The following is a 20,921-nucleotide window of genomic DNA, read 5'->3' on the forward strand; positions in this document are numbered from 1 at the left end:
AGAGAATTGAATCAGACTTCAGCTATGGCCGCAGTTAAGTTTCCAGGGCAGAGATCTGGGGAGATAAAGACAGCCCCTTGTCAAGGTGGCTTCACAGAACTCTAGTAAAGAACATTGAATGGAGGGTGTGGTAGCAATGAGTGGAACTGAGAGGCTGAAGTGATAAAGACTGAAAAGACCTTTAACTGCGCCCTACTGGAACCAGGGTCAGTCTCGTGGGAACAATGAAACTCAGACTGCAGAGATTTGGAGAGTTAATGCCACAGGAGGAAGCATGCTTGTGCAAGGAAGCAGAGATAGGGAAGGGGGGTTGTGAAGACTGAAAACCTAAGCCAGAGTGTACCCTGGGAAAGGCGTGAGATGTGGCAAAATGGAGGGAGGCTGCAGAGAGGGAGAACCTTATCTTGGGAGCTTGCTGCCCGTTGCACATGGCCATTCTTTCCAGGACTTCAATTCTACAGGCCTTCATTCATGTTTTAGACAGGACTTCTAGAAAACTAAGGAGCCTATCAGACTCCAGTGACTCTAGGCTTTGTAACACAACACTGTGGAGAGCCTTGCATGAGGTTGCTGTAGTTCTCAGATTACACACAATGCTGGCAGTCCAGGGCTCCTTGGAGGCTTCAGAGCTGATACGGTATCTCTCCAAGACAAAGAAAGATAAGGGACAAGGTTGTGGGAAAAGAGTTCTTAGGCTAACTCCATGTCCACTGCAGTATGTCTGTCCAAGAGCTCAGAGGTGACAGGACGGAGAATGTCAGAAGAGCCATGATTTAAAACAAGATCTTGACCATTTTATCAGCTTCATTGTATACATTTCAATCTGGGGCTTCCTTTCGGCTAAAACTGTAAACATTCACTTCTGAATATTTTAATTAGTTGCTCTCTCTAGAGGAAGGCCAAGTTTATCAAATTGCTAGCATTGTATAAATACTGAATAGATACCATTGTATTATGGTCTCCTGGAGCAATAGAAATTACATTTGAATTATTTTAAGTGAAAATGGCACAAAAGCAAATGACCTAATTAATTAGAAGGAAATTACACTCTTTCGTTATAAATATGTGGGACTACATAAACAGATACATAGAACACTGCTGGGGTTTGCTGAAGTGCTGTTGTCATCTCAGCTGCCTGGGAGGTTAAAGAAGATGGAGCATGTGAGCCCAGGAGTTCAAGGCTAGTCTGGAGAACACAGCGAGACACCATCTCAGATAAATAAGGAAATATGCCTGCAACATACACAAACTTTTCATTTGATACTCAGCTGTACTTTCTTTGCCCAGTTTTCTAGGCTTACTATTGTGTTTTCTAAAAAGAAAATGAAGCCAGGGCTATGTTTGGTGGAGACTCGGTATGGTCTGGGGGAAGGGGGTGCCTCTGTGGGCCCATGCTGAGGCATCCCTTCCCCCTGAGGGACCAGCCATATAATGGTATAGCAGCATAGAATGGAGTTTATTTAGGGGAAGGGGATCAGGATTTGAGGAGGTAGTAGAGACAGAGAAAGGCCAAGAGGGGGTGGTTAGAGGAGTAGAGGCCACCATGGGGGGAGGGGGAGAGGGAAATGGGGAGAGACAGGGAAGAGGGTAAGGGAGCAAGAGCAAGAGAAGAGAGCAAAAGATTGAGGAGAGGGCAAGCAGCCCCTTTTATAGTGAGTCAGGCACACCTGGCTGTTCTTAGGTAACTGGTGGGAGCCTAGATGAGATGGCAACACTTACAGATTTACAAGTTGGAAGACTGAAAAAGAGAGAAACTCTCCTTTGGGATAATGACCTATCATTAATCAGCAGTACAGTATCTCAGTGTGTATTCTTGCTCTGGCCTTTGAGTCTACCCAAAAGTAGTTAAAGCTTGTTAGCTAACAGAAAAATTTAGAGTCACATGTTATGCGTTAAAGTAAAGAAATCTTGGAAATGGGAAGTTAGGACTGGGGATACAGCTCAGTGGGTAGAGTCCCTGCCTAGAACCCATGAAACCTTGAGTTCTAGTCCCACTAGTTTGGACAGGCATGGCTGCACACATCCTAGCACTTGGGAGGTGGGATAGGAGGATCACACCAAACTTATCATTGGTACCCAGGGAATTTCAGAGCAGCAACAGTCAGGGATCCTGTCTCAAAAGAGGAAACAGGCAGTTGGTTAAAAAACAAACAATCAAACAAACAATCCAACATTACAAAAAAAAAAAAAAACCCTCTAAGTCTTTGGGCTTCTACTCTTTCTACTCTCCTCCCAGCCACACTATTATTATACAGGGTGTGCTAAAATGGACTGATGTGTAGCCAGCAGTTTAGCACATATCCTCTTAGTAATTTTAATCATAGTTCAGTTAGTGGTAGAAAATCAGAAAGAAATGTTTTCCAAGTTTCTCTTTGTTCATGTTACTAAGATGAATTTTATAATTTCTCATAAGTCAATATACTAAATTATTTTATGATTTTTTATTTTACATTTTTCTTTTTTGTATTATGATGGATGTGTATATGTAGGTTTGTATGAGTATATTTACATGTAAATGGATGTGTACATGTATGTGGAGAACCTCAATTGCCTTCCATGTTATCTTTTGATGCAGACTCTCCGATTCAACATAGAACTCAATGATTTTACTACACAGCCTAGAAGTTAGTGTACCCCAGAGACCCTTCCCCTGACTGCCCACTGTTAGGATTACAGGTAAATAATTATAGTCTTTTTAGGTGGGTTCTATGATTCCAACTCAGGTCCTTTGACATTTCTCCAGTCCTATTTTATAACTGTTTTATTATTATTTTGTATATACAATTATTTCTGAAGATCACCTATGTTCTTCATGAATTTGAGCCCCCTCAAAGAGTAATGTGCTTGTCATGATAAAGCAATTATAATTTCAGTTAAAAATGATCTAATAATCTACCAATGGTGAACTCAGTAATTAGTTGTACATGAAACTAAGGACCAGTAATCGAATTTTAGAGCTCTGTAAGTCAGGATTATAGTGTATTATTTAGTTAATGATGAAAGGGTGGGAATTGGGGAGTTAGGGATCAGAAGCAGAAATTTAGAGATGAGAACTAAAGTCCATTGAAAAAATCCATAAATTTCTAGGAAAGAGTACTGACAGAATACTTACAACCATCTCTTATCTCTACATCCACAGTGACTAAGATAGGAAAGTGCCTACGAACTGCTGGATAAATACATGCAATTTGCTTGAACTCAGACTGTTCACTGAATTATACTATACCACTCCTCAGGAAAGAGCAGTAATCAGTTGAATAAATAAAACCAGCAGAGAGAGCACTGTCTGTTCTCTGTGAAAAGCAAAGGGCAGTCTCCAGTGTCTACCCCGTAATCATAACACGCAGATACTTGTACCTATAATTAAAGGGTCAGAAAAGGAAATGGCCTGTGCCTGAAGGTCATAAAACTGGGTATATGTGAAAACTGTTCTAGGAAAAATAAAGATGTCTAAGGTTTCAAAAGAACTATTGATAATGCAACGCTTGCATCACAAAAGAACAGACAAGATTGACTGATTTAAAAAAAAAAGACAAACCAGCTTTAAAAAATTAAATTCAGAGACAGTCCAAAAATACTTAGAAAAGTATAGGAAAGCAAAAATAGCATGATGATAAAACTGTTGAAACAGTTATTGAGGACATTAGTTTTATATTTAATGTGTGACAGATGACAGCGCAGTTATATACTCAATGTGATCTGTCTCAGCCCCTTACTTTCTCTTTTTGTAATTTATCCAGCAACACACAGATGGAAAACATATTCTTTTTCTACCACAAGTGGATACTAGAATAGTCAATACTTGGCAGACTTTGCCAGTCTTCTGGAATGTAAGGAATGAGACTGCACTTTCCCATTGGTTACTGTACTCACTGAAAGCTTAGGGAATTATGTTGACCCTTAAACAGCAATCACAATGTTTTCTGGGGGGAAAAAAAGGAGGTTAAAATGTTAACAGAACACCCTTTATTTTTCTTGATTACTGAAGTTTTGCTTAACCAACAAGGCCAAGATACAATCTGATACAGGTATTTCCTGTCCGTTAATAAGTGACTTAGATTTTTCAGCCTGGGGTTGATGATTAAGCAGCAGGCATTTCCTTCTGCCATCAATCCTCCTGACAGGCACAGTAGTAAGACATCTGGGTAAAAGAAAAAAAAAAAAGACATCTGGATGCACACAGCTGGAGGTTGGGGGTAGTGTCACCATGGGATGTTGCGATAGCTGCTATAAAGTTAATGAGAATCGACTGCATTGAGTCTGTAAGAGTGTGCTGTCTTATGATGACATCATTTTGTGGACTTACTTTGTAGATGACTAAGATATGTGAGCACTCATTTGATAAGTTCCAATAATCTTCGGGCTTTAGGATGAGGTGGTGTTTTAACCCAGAGGCAGTGTTTAAGAAAATAGAAGGAACGCATGGTCTCACTTATGTGTGGAATCCCAAGAAGTTGAAATCATAGAAATAAAGTACAATTGTGATTCACATGGCCTTGAGGGCAGAAGGTGGGTCAAAGGGACTAGAGATTATCAACCAAAGGGTACAATTCTAGGTGTAATGAGATTAGAGAATCTACTATACTGCATAACAGTTGCAGTTAAAAATGATGTAGTATGGGCTTGAATTTGCCCAGAAAGGACTAACAGTGTAACCAGTACCCGTGTTCTTTTCCTTGAATGCAAAACACTAAAAGAGAATTGATAAAGATTTAGATTTTTCTCACTATAAATATATGACTAAGTAGGATGTACTAGCTTGAATTAGTCACTTCACAATTTATACCTACACAACATGCAGTTTTGTCAATTAAATAGTATTAACTAATTAAAAAGTGCTTTCAAAGGTGACATTGCCAGGGATATAGTGATGAAGAGTGTGTTAAGCAAACTAGCCACTTCAACAACTGATCAATTATATGCTTTATTTTCCTCACTAATTAAAGCAAAAAGAGTGGTCTCAGTTGAGGTCTTCCAGTTTAAATGCTAACCAGGGTCAGACAGAAAGCCTAAAGAGGAAAAGCCAACAGGGCTGGGGGGTTGGGGTTACAAATGTGATGAACGCTGAGGTGAACTCTAAAACCTCTTCAAAGGAAAGAGCTACCACTTTGCTCTAGCTGTGGTATCCATGCAGAAACACTAGCCTAGCATTTGCATTTGCCAAGAACATCAAATCATTCATTTTATGTGGAATCTAATTTTTGAGTGTTGAAAACAAAGTCACCATTGAGAAGCATCGTGGGTAAGAAATGCAGGTGGCAAGCACATGAAGGTATATCTCCGCCTCCCGCCTCCGTGGGCTTTACCTCCTCTCCAGTGTCTTCCCTACTGCTGCTCCAGCCACTCTTAGGATTCTTTGCTAGTTTGGGGGCTCACGTTTTTACTCATGACTATTGACAATAAACATCAAGAGTTGCAGGAACTGATTTTATTTTAAGATGGTGGAGCATGCTATGTCTGTCACTCTCAGACAATTTGGCCCTGTTGTTATAATCACAGCCGCTTAAAGTACATAGATCTATGGGCCTAGTTGTGTTCCTATAAAACTTTATTCATAAAGCAATTTGTCTCCCACGAACTCTCCCACTTTTGACACACCCTGGTGTAGAGGATTTTCTCCAATGTTACATAGAAATTCTTTTGAGTTGCAGGTCTCTCTCTTTAACTAAAACATATGACACTAGCACCTAAGAACCCATGTTGTCACATTTTAAATTGATAACAGAACCATTTTTTGTGGGTGTTTAAATCAGTGCTATAATAAAACACGATTTCTAGAATTAACTTGTATGACATAAAGAATACTGAATAGAAGGCTACTTCAATATTAATTATTTTCCTAAATAATTTGCATTCAGCTATTTCCAATGTTGCCACAATTGAAGTCTCCTAGAAACAACTGGGAGAGAAGAATTTTTGAAATGAACCACCAATGTTTGCTGTCAAATAGTGATAAAAGGCCAATGAAAAAAATTCATAATTCTAGATTAATGCAAAATTTCTATAAAATAGAAAGGGACTCTCACTGAATAAACACTGTCCTACACAGTGACTGCTGATTTAGGTAATGCAACTGAAATTCTGTTCCAGAATCGTAAGGATCGGTATATTAGGGTAGCATTTTGGTCAGGAAAAGATTACAACTTACATATTAGTTTCTTGTTTTTCAAGTCTAGTGCCAGGGGTTTCATCTTTTGTTTATTCATTTAGACTGGTCAGTGATAAGCTCACCTGGGGAATTCTTAAAAATGGAAAACCCAACGCTGACACCACTGCATACACTAGCAAGCGTTTGCTGAAAGGACCCAGATATGGCTGTCTCTTGTGAGACTATGCTGGGGCCTAGCAAACACAGAAGCGGATGCTCACAGTCAGCTAATGGATGCATCACAGGGCCCCCGATGGAGGAGCTAGAGAAAGTACCCAAGGAGCTGGGGGCATCTGCAACCCTATAGGTGGAACAACAATATGAACTAACCAGTACCCCGGAGCTCTTGACTCTAGCTGCATATGTATGAAAAGATGGCCTGGTCAGCCATCACTGGAAAGAGAGGCCCATTGGACTTGCAAACTTTATATGCCCCAGTACAGGGGAACGCCAGGGCCAAAAAGTGGGAGTGGGTGGCGAAGCATGTGGGGTACTTTTGGGATAGCATTGGAAATGTAAATGAAATAAATACCTAATAAAAAATGGAAAACCCACTTTCACTAAGTAAGCATGGTTCATCATCATATGCATGCTATGAACTGATAAGGTTTTCTGATGCTAAAGGAGCTCTGTGTAGGAGTCGACATACAAACATGCATATATAATTTCTTACATTTTTCGTTGTGAGCCTAGCTTTTAAATGGCTGAGCCATCTCTCCAGCCTAGGATATATGATTTCTTAACAATGGGCATTTTCACCAAACAACGCTAAGACCATGAAGAACATTAAGTCTTACCACAGCTCAGGTTGCCCTCGGCTTTCAGAGCTTGGGTTGAGATGCTCCAAAAGTCATTGTGCCAGTCTATGACATTCCCAGACACACTACAGCTGAGGTTGGAGAGGGCTTTCAGATCCATGGTAAAATTCCAAAGTCGAAAGTTATAGATGCTGCCCCTTAGAGAGGCGACCTCATCTCTGTCGGAGCCCAACAGCAATGTCCCATCCCCGGGTACGACAGCACTGATGGTGGAATCACATGGAACTGTTTCATAGTTCTTTTTGAAATTTATACCAATGGAGCCCCAAGAATTATTCCACACAAGACAGAGCTGCTCCAAGTTTTCTGTGAAGATGTCCTCTTTGTCCTTCACAGGTAACGCATTGTTCAACAAGCATCTTGAGCCAGAGATGGACAGGAAGTAGCCATTACTGGCCTTTTCAAGACTGAGCAGCTGTGTAAGGGACTCGTCTGAGTAGGAGAAAGCTGTCCAGTCACCACCTTCATTGCCAACTTTGGAGGCTTCAAAACAGAGCGTGAAAGCTTTGAGTTCAGGAATGGAGATGCTTTTTGCAACTGATACCTGGTAAGCATCTAATGTCTGGGGCAAAATGACCTTTTGATTCCTCAAGGACACAGCAACTAGGAGGAAGCATAAAAACTTAACATAATTCTAGAACATGAGCCAAGAAGCAAGATGTTAAGTTTCTCTCAGAATTCTACCACATTCTTCCAATTAATTTTTTACTTAATCTGTGAGTCATTGCTATCCCTTTTCTCTACCTATCTTTTACAAATGGTCTTACACCAAAAATAACAATAGGCAATCCCACCCAGGGACAACCATGTTTGTATTTGTTTTTAATTTCTTTACACAAACATTAAAAATTAAGAAACAAAATTACCAAATTAGGAAGAGGCTAATTTCAGAGTGATTTCATTTGTATATTTTGTATTTTAAAAATATGATATTTCTTAAATAGTTTCTGAGCACAAACTAGCTTTCCTTTTCACTAATATTTACCTTTGACTCTCTCAAATATTTCCAGGCAAATCTCATTCATTCAGTATTTTTGTACTCCTCCCTTTTTCTTACACATTAAATTTCTGTTTGTCTTCTAGTAAATTTATTTTAAGGGAAGCATCGTATATGTCTAAAATAAAATAATTTCTAAATAGAGATGTTTAAAGCTTATGCTGAGGTGATATTAAAATTACAAGTCTTCATTATTACCAGTGGACTTTTTAAAGCAGAGCTGGTCATGTGACATACTTGGAAAGCAAAGGCCATCAGCTCTGTGAGTTCAAGGTTAACCTGATCTACTTAGCAAGTTCTAAACCAGTCACAGCTAAAAAAGAAGACCTCAGCTAAAAACAAAATTAAGAGAATACAAATATGAAAATAAAATAAAATAAATGTTATGCAGACAGACAGTCTAGAATTCAGTTCTGAAGAAACTAGGATTTGGATCTAGTAGTTTTAGTTTGGTAATGAGGATTCTCAGAAACTATTAATAGATTTTTCACCCTTAAATCCTGATCCTGACCATTCGCATAAAAGAGCCTAATTCTGTTCTCCAGCCCTGGTGTTTACTGCAGCACATCTTAAATGGAAGCAGAAGGTTGGCTCTGCCTGTGGTTTACATACCTCTGATGTAGCTGGCGTTGAAACCTTTCTTCTGGATACTAAAGTCACTTGAAAAGGACACATGCATCTCATTCACGCTGGAGTTAAATGACAGGCCCTTGGCAGTCGCTCCACAGAATTTTGTCTGGCTCTCTCCATTATCGAGGGACAATGAGTCATAGATACAGTTGGGAGCTTCTTCAATGTCGAAGTCATTGAACGTTATCTGAATGATGTAGCCGGCAGGGGCTCGGAGGGTCCACGAACAAGACTGGGTATTAGGGTAGTCATTAGGGTAACACGGAGACGTAAAGGTACCGGAAGGATTGGACAGGACAAGTCTGCAGCTGCCACATCCGCACACTGTTGGCCATTAAAGAAAGAGAGAGAGAAGGGCTGGGATCAGATTATGTATAATAAAGCAACAATCCTACTTCCTGGGGGGCATCAAGCAGTAACTGTCAAAAGATACATAAACATTAAGTGTAAATGAAAGCACCTCAAGGAGAAAAAGAAATGCCAAGGACTTTCCAAAAGGTAATGATAAATACAAAATCTTAGAGAGCAAAACTTGAGGTTGTGAGAACCCAGGGAAGGACAGAGGAGCTCTCTCATGCAAGATGCACAGGGGCCCTGCAGGTACCCACACATGACAGATGATTCTAAAGAGTATGCAGGGCTTGACACCCATCAGGAGATCTCACAAAAGCTTACTGGGTGTGATAAGGAGCTCTACTTCAGAGAGTCTATAAAACCATACAGGGAGAGCTCAATGTTACAAACCATGGATATATGTATACACACACACACATACAAAATCACACATATATACATGTACCTTGGGAAATGAATGTTGAAATATAAGGCAGGGGGGCAAAGCAGAGATGAAAATTAGACAACTTATATTTTAGCATTTTTTTCAAATTCAAACAACTTTTATAACTTTCCCTTTTGTTTATTGTGGTTGATAATTATGCATTCATATGATCTTGTTTACTCATAAATTCAGCAAATATTTATTATCTATTATATAATAAAATTTGTTCTATACAGAATATAACAAGAAGCAAAACATTATATGGAATATTAACAATTCAGGCTTAGACCTAAAGAGAACAATAATATATTGAAAAGTGGTGTGATAGTTTTGTTAACTTGACACAATGCAGAATCCCATAGAATCAGAATCCCAGTGCAGGACTTTCTAGACCAGAATAGTCTGTGGGCTTGTTATGTTAGTTGAGGTGGAAAGGCCCATCCATTGTGGGGGGCTCCATTCCCTAGACAGGAGATCCTGAATTATCTGTAAGAGTGGAGAAAGAGAGCTGAGGAGAAGCGTGCATGCATTAGGCCGTGCCTCTCTGCTTCGTAACTCTGGACACAATGGAACCAGCTGTCTCAATCCCTCACTATTGTGACTTCCCTGTGGTAATGGACTATAACCCAGAACTGTGAGCTAAAAGAAACCCATTCTCCTCCATGTTGCTTTGGTCAGGGTATTTGATCACAGCAACAGTAAACACACACAGCAACAGTGTCACTCAAATGGGGACAAAGGTGGAAAAAAATAGTAAAGCAAGGGAAAGATCTAAAGTATGGTAATGAAACATTCTTGTTCTTCAAAGGTGATGTTTAAACAGAAATCCTTCGAAAGTTATGGCACATGCCATAAGCAGTCTAGGACAGCAACAATTTGGTCGATGGACACAGCAAAAGGAAAGCCCATTGTAAATGAAATTTTATTCTCTGCCGTTGAACTATCAGTTCCATAAGCCAAGGGCTATGTCTCCTTTGCACACCTCTGTAGTCTCAATGTACCAGGAGAGCTCCAAATCAATGTTAACTGAAGGAGTTTTTGTGAGACAGTCTTGTCGGATTAACAGGTGAATGCCACTATCGCATTTTTAGTAAAAGAACATTAAGGATCTTTTTTGTTATTCTGAACTATGCCCTGGACATCAGATTGGATGAAAAACAAGGTCTCCTATGTTCCCATTTATCAGTGTGTCTTCAGTTAATATTCATGCTTTAAAAATTTTGTACAAATAATGGTAACAATATTGTGTGCACAACACTCTAAACAAACAAGTTTCTAGAAAAACAACACACAAAGCTTCAATTAATAATACTTCAGTGTTTACTGGGTGGAGCTGAATGACTGACAAAGCAATAGCCATTCTTGAGAGTGACAGCTATTACACACATCATTTAATCTTCTTTGCCACAGTGATACACTCAAAGGCTGAGAGGTATTAGCCTGCTGAAGTTAGCTTCCTTCTCCCTGTTGTCATTCCCGGGGACTAGCTTGGGTCATACCATTTGGCCAGCTCTATTCCCCATCTGGTAACTCTTTCTCTGTTCTCCCAGAGTCAATGACAACTTGGACAGGATCAAAGACAGAAAGAAGAATACAAACTATGATTGTCAAATGTCTGCCAAAGCCTTTTCTTATCTACCCCCAGAGCATCATGTTCCATGTCGGTCTTCATAGCACTACCCAGGGAGGTTGTGTTACTTCTACTCGTGGAATTATTTGCTGTCTGTCTTCTCTCATTGGTCTGTAAATTCCACAAACAAAGGCTACTTACTATGTTAGCCAGGCTGCTGGAAACACTCCAGGGTGCGCCTGACACACAAGATGCTAGTGATCACATTTGTAAAGACACAAAAGAATAGCTTAAATGAACAGAAATGTGTGTGAATTAAAGAATGACTACAACGTTGTGCAAAACCAAGACAAATGAATTGTAAGCCCAAAAAGTGGGTGAGGAATACATGGGTTGTAGCACGTCTCTGGATAGGGTTTGGGGTTCTTTCTTGTAACTAATTCATGCATGGCCTGAGACTGAAATGATTGAGACTTTCAGATAAGTTTCCTTTCTTTTCCTGAATCCTCAGTTCAAAAGAGAAAGAAGTCATCCTAGCCTATAATTTATACACAGTAAGAGACACCAGAGTTAAAACAAGAAAAGGAAAAATGGAAGATTTTAAACAAACAAAACCAAACCCATCAATTTCATGCTATGTGAGCATACAGATGGGGTATCGTTTATCTAAGGTGAACTACATTTCCCTATATCTAATACACAAGTAATACACCGCACTTTCTATATCCATTTACCACATTATTCCCCTTCCACTCTGTGATGTGGGGCTTGAATTCAGGTCCTCAGGCTTGCATAGCAAACACTTTTATGCACTGAAATGTCCTGTTGGCCCTTAACCAAGTTTTGTGCCTCAGTTTTACCTCCTTTGCACCAGGGATAATAAGGAACTTGTACCCCTTTCTAGGCTGTTGGGAGGATGACATGGGTTAATATGGGAGCATCTTGAGACTTGTACAAGACATTCAGGGCTAATATTTAAGTGTTGTCTATCTCTGCTCCTTACTACAGAACAAAATCTGTGCATCAGTAATTTAAATGAGTTAAAAGAGCACCAACCTTGTAGATTCTTTATCCCTCAGGCAGTTGTTGGGAAAAGAGACAAGTAAGAAAGCAATAAAGGGAATTAAAATTATGTTAAAGCATTCTTTCATATGACCAAACTACAGTGGCCAGATAGAATTTCCAGAGTGCTAGAGCCATTATCTTAATGAAGGCAATGCCACATCAGGAATGATAGCAAAGCATTCATTAAAGTCACAAACTACTTCACTATAAATGGCCTTTGCTATATATTTCTCACTCAGCATTATAAAAACAGTGGGAGTTACTCCCACCTCCATCTTTGGCTAAAACAAATATCACTAACAGAGATTCTCCAACATGCTTAACTTTAGTTACAGCGCTAATATGCAGTACAATCAAAATTTACCAATTATTCTGAATGTGAGCCTAGAGTCTTTCATGGGAAAAAAAAACTCAATAGAAAGATTCAGGCAATAGAAAGACACAGGGCAAAGAGGGCCATGAGGAGAGAAGCTATCAATGGGAAAGTTCCAATAAGTAGTGCTATTGCCTAAATTGAGTATGTTTTCAGAAATTCATTTGAAATGTTAGAAAGTTGCATTTGACTTTATTGGTATGCATTTGACTATGGACTAATCAAATGTTAGTTGGCTTCTATACTATGAGCCATTCCGTTAAGAAATGAATTTGTCAAAGGAGGCTGGCCCTTTTCTGAAGAGAAATGGAGGAGAAGTGAATAGGGTGGGGAAGAGAAGATTGGGGGAATGAGAAGAGAGGGAAGAGGGAAATTGTGGTTGGGATGTAAAAATAAAATAATAAAATAAAATTAAAATAAGTAAGAAGAAAATGATTTGTGGCTGGGTAGATAGCTCAGTGGATAAAGTGATTGCTCTCTGAACATGGAGACCTAAGCTCAGATCCTTAGCATCCATGTAAAATCTAGGTACAGTGGCATATATCTGGGACTCAAGAGCTCAGGGCCTAGAGACAGGTGAATCATGGGCCACATTGGCAAGTAAATCTAGCTAAAATGGCAAGATTTGGGTTCCATGAAAGATATTACAAACTGGAAAGCTGATAGAGGGAAACTGCCAACATTAGCTTCTGTCCTTAACATATACACCAGTGAGTGCTCTCCTACATACATATGCATACCCAAGCATACATTACACACACACACACACACCATCTACACATACGTATGTAAGAAATAAATTTACTCTCTTATAGAAAAGGCTTCTTAAAAAGTTGGCCACTGAAGTAGGCATTAAGTTGGGCTTCAGTAAAATCATGGTTACTATGTCTCCTTAAAATCTACCCAAGTAAAAGTCTCTGACTCACTGCATTCTCAAAAATATATACAGTAAAGTGTTCTCAGCTCCACTTAGCACCAGAAAACGTTTTCAGGTAATGTAAATAGTAACAAACCGAAGCTCAAACTTAGCTAGTGTGTGCGTGTGTGTGTGTGTGTGTGTGTAAATAAATGTCTAGCTCTAGCTTGTTTGTACCTTACAAAGGCCTATTTTTCAGTTAATCTTAAATAAACTCCAGGAAACCTGTATGTCAAAGCTTTCTTCAAATAGCACTTGCATCTAGACTTGATGCCTTTAATTTTTTTAAATTAAATTTATTCGTATTGTCTTGTGTGTGAACGCTTTGCTGCATGTGTTTACGTGCACCGTGTATGTGTCTGGTGCCTGTGGAAAACAGATGAGAGTGTTGGATCCCCAGGAACTGCAGTTAGGGATGGCTGTGAACAACTATATGGATGCTGGGAATACAACCCTGGCCTCTGCAAGAGCATCAGTTGCTCTTACCCATCTCCCCAGTACCTGAACATTACGCCAATGGTTTAATTTTCTTTTTAATTTGAGAAATTTTGATTCTTACACTCTGAAATCCGGAGTGCATATCCTTTAAAGGTTTCCCAGATGGGAACTTTGGATGCCCAATTGCTAAATAAAGCAAATAAGAAATCATTTGTAGCTGATTTTTTAAAGATCTATTTTTTTTTCTATACTGTGCTAAATGGGCAACAAAACCCAAGTGTCAGATACAAGTGTAACCCTGGCATTTGAGAGCAAAAAGCAGAAGAATCAAAAGTTCTAAGCCAGCCTTAGCTATGTAGAAAGTTCTAAACCCACGAATGCTCCATGAGACCGTATTTCAAAAGCAGCAGCAACAACAAAGCAAACAGAAGGAATACACTTAAATATTTTTATTTGAGTTCTTGGATAGCTGTAGCGAGCAACTTGAGAAGGTAGCTGGTAAAATCCACCTCCAGAAAGATGTAACTTGGGTTACATGTTTCATTCATTACTTTCAGTTGTCTGCAATATATATGGTGATATGTCAGGCTGTAAGGAGTTCAGAGCTCATTTGATGTTTTGAAAGTTTAAAATATCTAGTAGCTCTGATAGTTTCTAAAAATTAGCCCTAAAGTCAACAGCTGAGAATTCTGGGGCCAGTGTCATCACTAAAGGGTCAGGAGAGTCACTTGTTCCTGCAGCTCAAGGCAACAGCTGCCAGATGGAAGTAACATCAATGAAATGTAAATAACATGTCAGATGCTGACATGACCTGTGTGGCTGATGACATCCAGAATGGGCAACTTCATCAGAACATGTATTTAGCCCATTTCTGATGACCTTGCACATTTTCAGGCTGGGAAGGAATCTAAAAGGCAATCTGGCTGTGACATCTCTGTGTTAATGTGACAGACAGACATGGCGAGGGACACAGCCCCATCTCCCCATTCTCCTTAAGCTCTGCTTTCAGAGAGAGCCTTTCCATATCAGGGAAGGCCTCTGGCACCACAGGCTGACAGTGGCCATTCTCATTTCCCACTTCACTCCCACAGCCTTACGACATCAGTCCTCACCACCAGTCCCTCCAAAGTTAACCAGATGACTGTTTCATTTCCTCTTGTGATTATTCAATCTCCAAATCTTTTTGGAAGCAGCATTCAGAGGAAGTTGTCACGATGACTTTGGCATGAGTTCAAAAGGAAATTATTTATTTGGATCGGCCCAGTTAGGTCTGACACAAGGAGAAACCTAACAAGATAGGGAACCGAAAGATGCTAATGGGCTGCCTTCAGGTTGATAACGTTCTCAGTCTCTCAACGTATGCCCATGCATCCCAACCGCAAACACAGCTTGCTCTTCTGTAATACCATTCATGTTTCAACTGCCAACCCTGTCTTTCCTTGATCATCACGTCAAGAGAACATTCCATACTCAACTGCAAGGGATAATACTTCATTAAGCAAGTGAACGGTTCTAAGCCCCACTGGCATGCTTGCTCTGGAGAGGTACTTTCGATCCCTTGAAAGAGGATTAGACACTATATACACAAGCACACTCATGTTCATTTTTCATGGGAAACCCTTCTCCTTCAAGCAGTGGGTGAGCCTTTCCTGTCTCTCATGAAATAGATAACTTGAAACAACATGAACTGCATGCTATATTACTTAATCTACTGCTTAGCACTAGGTATGTTTTTTTCCTTGTTCATATTCATAGGCTACAAATGCACAACTCTAGATTAATCAAGTCAAGGACTTTCTTACCATCTAACACATCCACTGCTAACATATTACTGAAGAGGATGTGTTGACTCATGACAATTATTCAGACTGAGGCTTCTCACATGCTTTATAATATGGATGCCTCCAAGAGCATCCTTACCAGGCTGCTCGAGTTTCACTTCTACCATCTTGTCCTACTTCCTCAGACTTCCCTACTATGCTTCATTTTACTGCCTTACCATATTGTGGTCCTCAGGCCATCAGAGGTAGCATCATCTCTGGCCTAAACAAAACTTTCAGGTTAAGATTTTCAAGCAATTCGAAGATGTGTTCCTTTAAATAATAGCACAAGCCATACTTCCTCTGGAAACAAAAGAAATCTATAAAATACATGTAAAGCTCAGAGGATATTGCAGAAGAGACAGTGGAAAAATATATTTGTATGTATATATTTTACATATATGTATATGCATGTATGCATGTAATAATAAAAAAGCTAAAAAGAAGTATAAATTTGAAGGAAAGTGCAAACAGGCATATGGGAAGGTTTGAGGGAGGAATGGGAAGGGGGAAATGTCGTGGTTATATTATAATTTCAAAAGTGTAATTGAAAAAGAAACCAACAGAAAAAGAAAACACCTAGCACTGCACAGTGAAAGTAGACATAAGGTCTTACCACGGACTAAACAACAGCTCTTCTCACTAATGTGGGGAATATCTACAGTTAAGTCCACCAAGACATATCTCATCAGACTCTTGAATGAATGACCTGTACCTCTAGCTTCAAATTCTGGAAAGAAAGATACTAGCTGATCCAGCTAAGTCTATGGCTTGTTTCCTTCCCTCCAGGACAGAGCTCCACCCCTTGTACCACAGTTGATGACATTCTCCAGGCACAAAGCTTCTCTTGAAAGTGTCTGTTTCCTCTGCAACACTAATGATGGTATTTGTACAGCTTGCCTCCAGGGGTGGACCCTGACCTGCTGGGAACCAAATCACAGACTTCCTCAGTTGGATTTTCTTTCTGAGGAAAGCGAGATAGAGACACAGGACATTCACTTTGTTAGAGAATGAAGCTGATGGGTAAAGAAAGGAGAGGGGGTGGGGATGAGGGAGGGGATGTGGGCACAGATATAGGAAGAACAGATGACAGTAGTGTGGATGTGAGAGGTAGATACACTTTAGTTGCAGACATTCGATGCCATTGCAGCCAAATGTGTCTGCAGCCAACATCCCAATGAGCACGCCCCTCTGTACTCATTCTCCCTAGATGACCAATTCTGAGTCAAGGCTTCCTCAGTGTTCAGATGCTAGCAGCATACATACTCATTCTTGCTTGCAGATGTCGGCTAGATACTTTTCCTTGGATATCCCTCAGGCCCAACAATCCAAACACCATTCCACAATGGTCCACATCCTCTCTGATAGTGTTCATAGCATGAAAGATATTAGATACGGGCTAAGACTCTGTGTATCTCTTCTTTCTTTCTTCTCCAAGGTTTCAAAAATCTCATCATTTGTTCTATTTATGTATATCAAATCCACCCCTTCATCTAATTTCCTTCCATTATAAGTTTCTTCTCTTTTCTCTCCAGGAATAAGTTCAGCATGTGGCCTCACAGTTATCCAATACCCTTGCCACCTCCAAGCCATCTTACATATCAGTACCAGAAAGGCCTATCAAAATTCAAGTGTAAGTTTTAAAGTATTATCATCTCTAAGTGACAAGTGAATACCATACACAGCACTTCTTTTCTGCCCTGTTCATACTTCCAATCCACTACATCCACCCACTCACTCAATAAAGACTTCTGAAACTTCTGTGTGTCTGCACAGTCCCAGGTTCTAAAAATAAAATATTGTATAAGACAGCAGGGGCTGGAGAGATGGCTCAGAGGTTAAAAGCTCTTCCAGGGGTCCTGAGTTCAATTCAGGTCCTGAGTGCAACCACATGGTGGCTCACAACCATCTGTAATGGGATCTGATGCCCTCTTCTGATGTGTCTGAAGACACTGACAGTGTACTCACATACATAAAATAAATAATGAATATTTTAAAAAGGGAACAGTTTGTTTTTAAAAAAAAAGATAGCATCCCTGACTGTATGGGATATACAAATTATTAGAAATGCAGATAGATAGATAGATAGATAGATAGATAGATAGATAGATAGATAGATAGATGATAGAAACAGAAACTGTAGCAGAACAAATAGCTGAGTACAATAGACTATGTATAAATTTTGTAGAGACAGTGCCATGATCAGGGGGCTGAAGAGATGGCTCAGCAATTATGAGCACTCGTTGCTCTTCCAGAGGGCCTTGGTTCAATTCCCATATCTGCATGGTGGCTTACAATGATCTGTAACTCCAGTGTCTGGCTACTGTAGGCCCTGCACACACATGGTACACAGAGAAGCATGCAGGAAAAAAAAAAAACAGGTTGTGGTGTAGACCAGGGGCAGCAGACCATTTCCCGAGCACTTGTAAGGCCCTAAAGTCAATTCCGAGTGTTGCAGAGAAACAAAACAAAAACAAAAACAAAAACAAAAACAAAACAAAAAAACTGCAAAAGATGACTAAGAAGAGAAACAGAGAGAAAAAAGCGAGAGATGAAAGGCGAGAAGGGGATTAAGGACAGAAGGAAGGAAATATGTCTAAGAGAGAAGCAAATAGCAGAGGACAACATGTGGTTTAGATGGGAAGCCTGCAGAGAGGAAGTCAGGAGAGAAACAGAAAAGGTCTGGTCGGCGCGGTTAGCAAGGGTGACTGCCTGCCTACAGGTAAGACGGAAGCTGGATCATCCAAGGATGGGAAGAGATTAGTTCAGCTGAAATCCTGTGAGCAAAGTAGGGAGAAACAGACAACAGACACAGACAACCAAAAAAATGAATGAGGTTAGAGGTTACGGGATTTTTTTTTTACAAGCCTTGCCTCACCAACAAATTCAGCAAACGAGAAAAGAAAACAGGTTTAATTATGGGAAAGTAAAAATCCCCAGAGTTTTGTTTAGCCATAATTGTAAGTGTTTTAAATTTTCACTCATTTACATGAATACAAAGCTACCTGAGACAAAATGTCTTTGACTATCACGGCCACCTTATCATGAAGACTTGGCAAATGACAAGAAGTACAAATGATGACCAGTCACTCTGACAGTCTGCTTATGTGATAATGATCTCTGCGGTAGGGCACACTAGCATCACAAAGTCTCAAATCGCCAAAGCAAGCCTACACTAAGGGACAGCCAAGTAGCATCCAAGTGATCATCAGAGGTTGGTCTTACTTGCCTTTGGTGTGTTTCGTTATCCACAAAGAAAGACTAGAGAAACAATAGGTGAGACTCACTCATGTGTACTTCATGTGATTCTCTCACAGGAAGAAAAGCTTTCTGTGTGCATTACCTAGGCACCACTGCACTGGCAAACTGGCTTACCTGAAAAGATATTGCCAAGTAGCACCAAAGAAGAGAGCATCCCAGCCTCATAAAAGTTAATTGCCGCTCTCACACCCAGGCAGGCGATGATGTCACATATAGCACATCACTAACTTTTGAGCATTAACTTGTCCACACTGGCAGTACACTTGGCCTACAATGGGATGCTCAAATATGACATTTTACTGTCCTTTCCTGGGTTGTTATTTAACAGCATGATGTATTGATTACATTCATTTCTACCATCTGCTCATTTTGTTTTCTGGGAGCCTAATATCATGACTGTTGTTTTCCTTTAGAGGTCATCATATACAGTCAACAGAGCACGGTCTGTGGAGAGGTAGAGGAAAATAAACTCTAAGAGCTGGTAACTGTTATTACTTTCTGTTTGTTTTCTGTAATGTGGTGTAGGTGACGAACCTGAAATTAACAGCTAGAAGCAAATTTGGGGTTTGCAAATTGACCTTCCCAATGAGGTGGGAGGGGCCTGGGTGAAGATGGCAGCCGGAAGGATGTTAGGTCTGGATGTTAGCTCAAGTTTTCCACATGAGCCTTTAATTTGGGGCCATAAAAATAATCCACTCCAGCTTGTGCACACAAATGGAATCAGTTTAAATAGTGAAGGTTTAGAGAAATGCAAACTGCAGGTACAACTGACATGCTTTCTGTCTCATTGTGGGATGCGTCTTTATGCAAACTTCTTAGCAGCAAGGGAAAGCTGGTATAAAGTTCTATTAGATATTTTTCTCTTTTCCCGGATGAGAAAAGACAGACAGTCACCTCCCTGAATCCATCTGTGCTGATTGTAGGAGTTGGGACATATTACCAGCATATCACAGAGGCCCTGGTCTTCTTAGCTTTCCCATGAACCCATCTTGTGACAGTAAGGAGCCACGGAAGCCTTGGTTTCCACATGTCAAAAAAAATAGTTCATTGGGTTCTAAAACACTGGCATTAAGTTCAGTCTTCATGCAACTGTAAACTTCAGCTGTTTCTTTGTAGGGAAGAAAATTCCAGAAGAGTTATGAGGAAATCTGAGGTTTCCCTAAGGAAAAGCATCATGATGTGTAGTTTATAAGGTCAGGAGGCAAGAGGGTCTCTTTGAGAGTTCATGAGACCCGGCCTATTTATGTTCATCTGTCTACTTTGAAGTCCTAAATTCAAGTCCCGAAGGGACAGCCAATGCAGGTTGAACACAAGTGAAGCTAATGTCCAGCAAACATCCTGGCTTCTGGGGTACATCACTGCTGCTCAAGAAATTTTCCACATCTTGCGAACAGTACGTATTGTGCTATTTTGAATATTGCTGGTTTGGAATTATAGAACGAGCTGTGACAGACCACGAAGATTTAAAGTGTGGTTCCGTGTGGAAAAAAAAATCAGCTTCTGTCTACTTAATATAGCTAAGGTAGTGTTCTAGTCATGTCCAGCAGTTCACTTTACAAAGAAAAGAGTTTATTACTTTCATGGGGTTAACATGCCCATTGAGAAGGAGGCTAGACTTGGGTTTGCCACACCACTGCTGAAATGGTTATCTAATTGCAGGTTGGGGCCTAAGGTGACGGAGGTGTTAACCAACCCCTGGGCAAGTTATAGCTGTGGAGGCAACCCACTAAATTTGCCTGCAATTTGACTGCTTTTCCTGTGCCTCAAGGATTCTCTGCAGTAATCCCATGTCTGTAGGAACACACACACACACACACACAAGTTCATAGAGGTCACAAAAGTTTATAATTATATATTTCCAGGAGGGTATAAAAATCAACTTGCTTGCTGTCCGCTCAGAGCCAGTGGTATTTTTAAACTTCAGGAAAATGGTAGAGAGACAAGCTCTAGGTGAGTAAGGTCACACCTGCAGGCAAACCAGAGTGAAGCCAAACCACCAAAAGTGGGTGGGCTGGGTGGGCTGCCGAGCAAACAGCCCAGCGTGTTGCCAATTGAGGCACAGGACTAAAAACAGAAGAAGAAGGCCAGCGCCCCAGCAGTCTGGGTG

General features: G+C 40.2%; 1 protein-coding gene across 8 annotated transcripts in view, besides 1 other annotated feature; it reads right to left on the minus strand.

Annotated features, from left to right (window-relative positions):
* Adgrg6 (adhesion G protein-coupled receptor G6) overlaps positions 1–20,921 on the minus strand; it is a 143,141-nt gene that overhangs the window by 57,605 nt on the left and 64,615 nt on the right. For all 8 annotated transcript variants that reach the window (XM_030245001.1, XM_006512679.4, XM_006512681.4 and 5 more), the window contains exons 3-4: positions 8,576–8,917; positions 6,946–7,569 (exon numbers count right to left, since the gene is read on the minus strand). In XM_030245001.1, coding sequence (XP_030100861.1) covers positions 6,946–7,569; positions 8,576–8,917 — 966 coding nt within the window. The remainder of the gene's footprint in view (positions 1–6,945; positions 7,570–8,575; positions 8,918–20,921) is intronic.
* Positions 3,477–4,375: an enhancer, noted in NCBI's record as "VISTA enhancer mm116". NCBI's record gives its function as "enhancer in: limb[5/5] | other[4/5]" and the evidence as "EXISTENCE:transgenic organism evidence [ECO:0001131][PMID:17130149]".

This window comes from Mus musculus, chromosome 10 (genome assembly GCF_000001635.26).
Source record: "Mus musculus strain C57BL/6J chromosome 10, GRCm38.p6 C57BL/6J".
Lineage (NCBI taxonomy): Eukaryota > Metazoa > Chordata > Mammalia > Rodentia > Muridae > Mus > Mus musculus.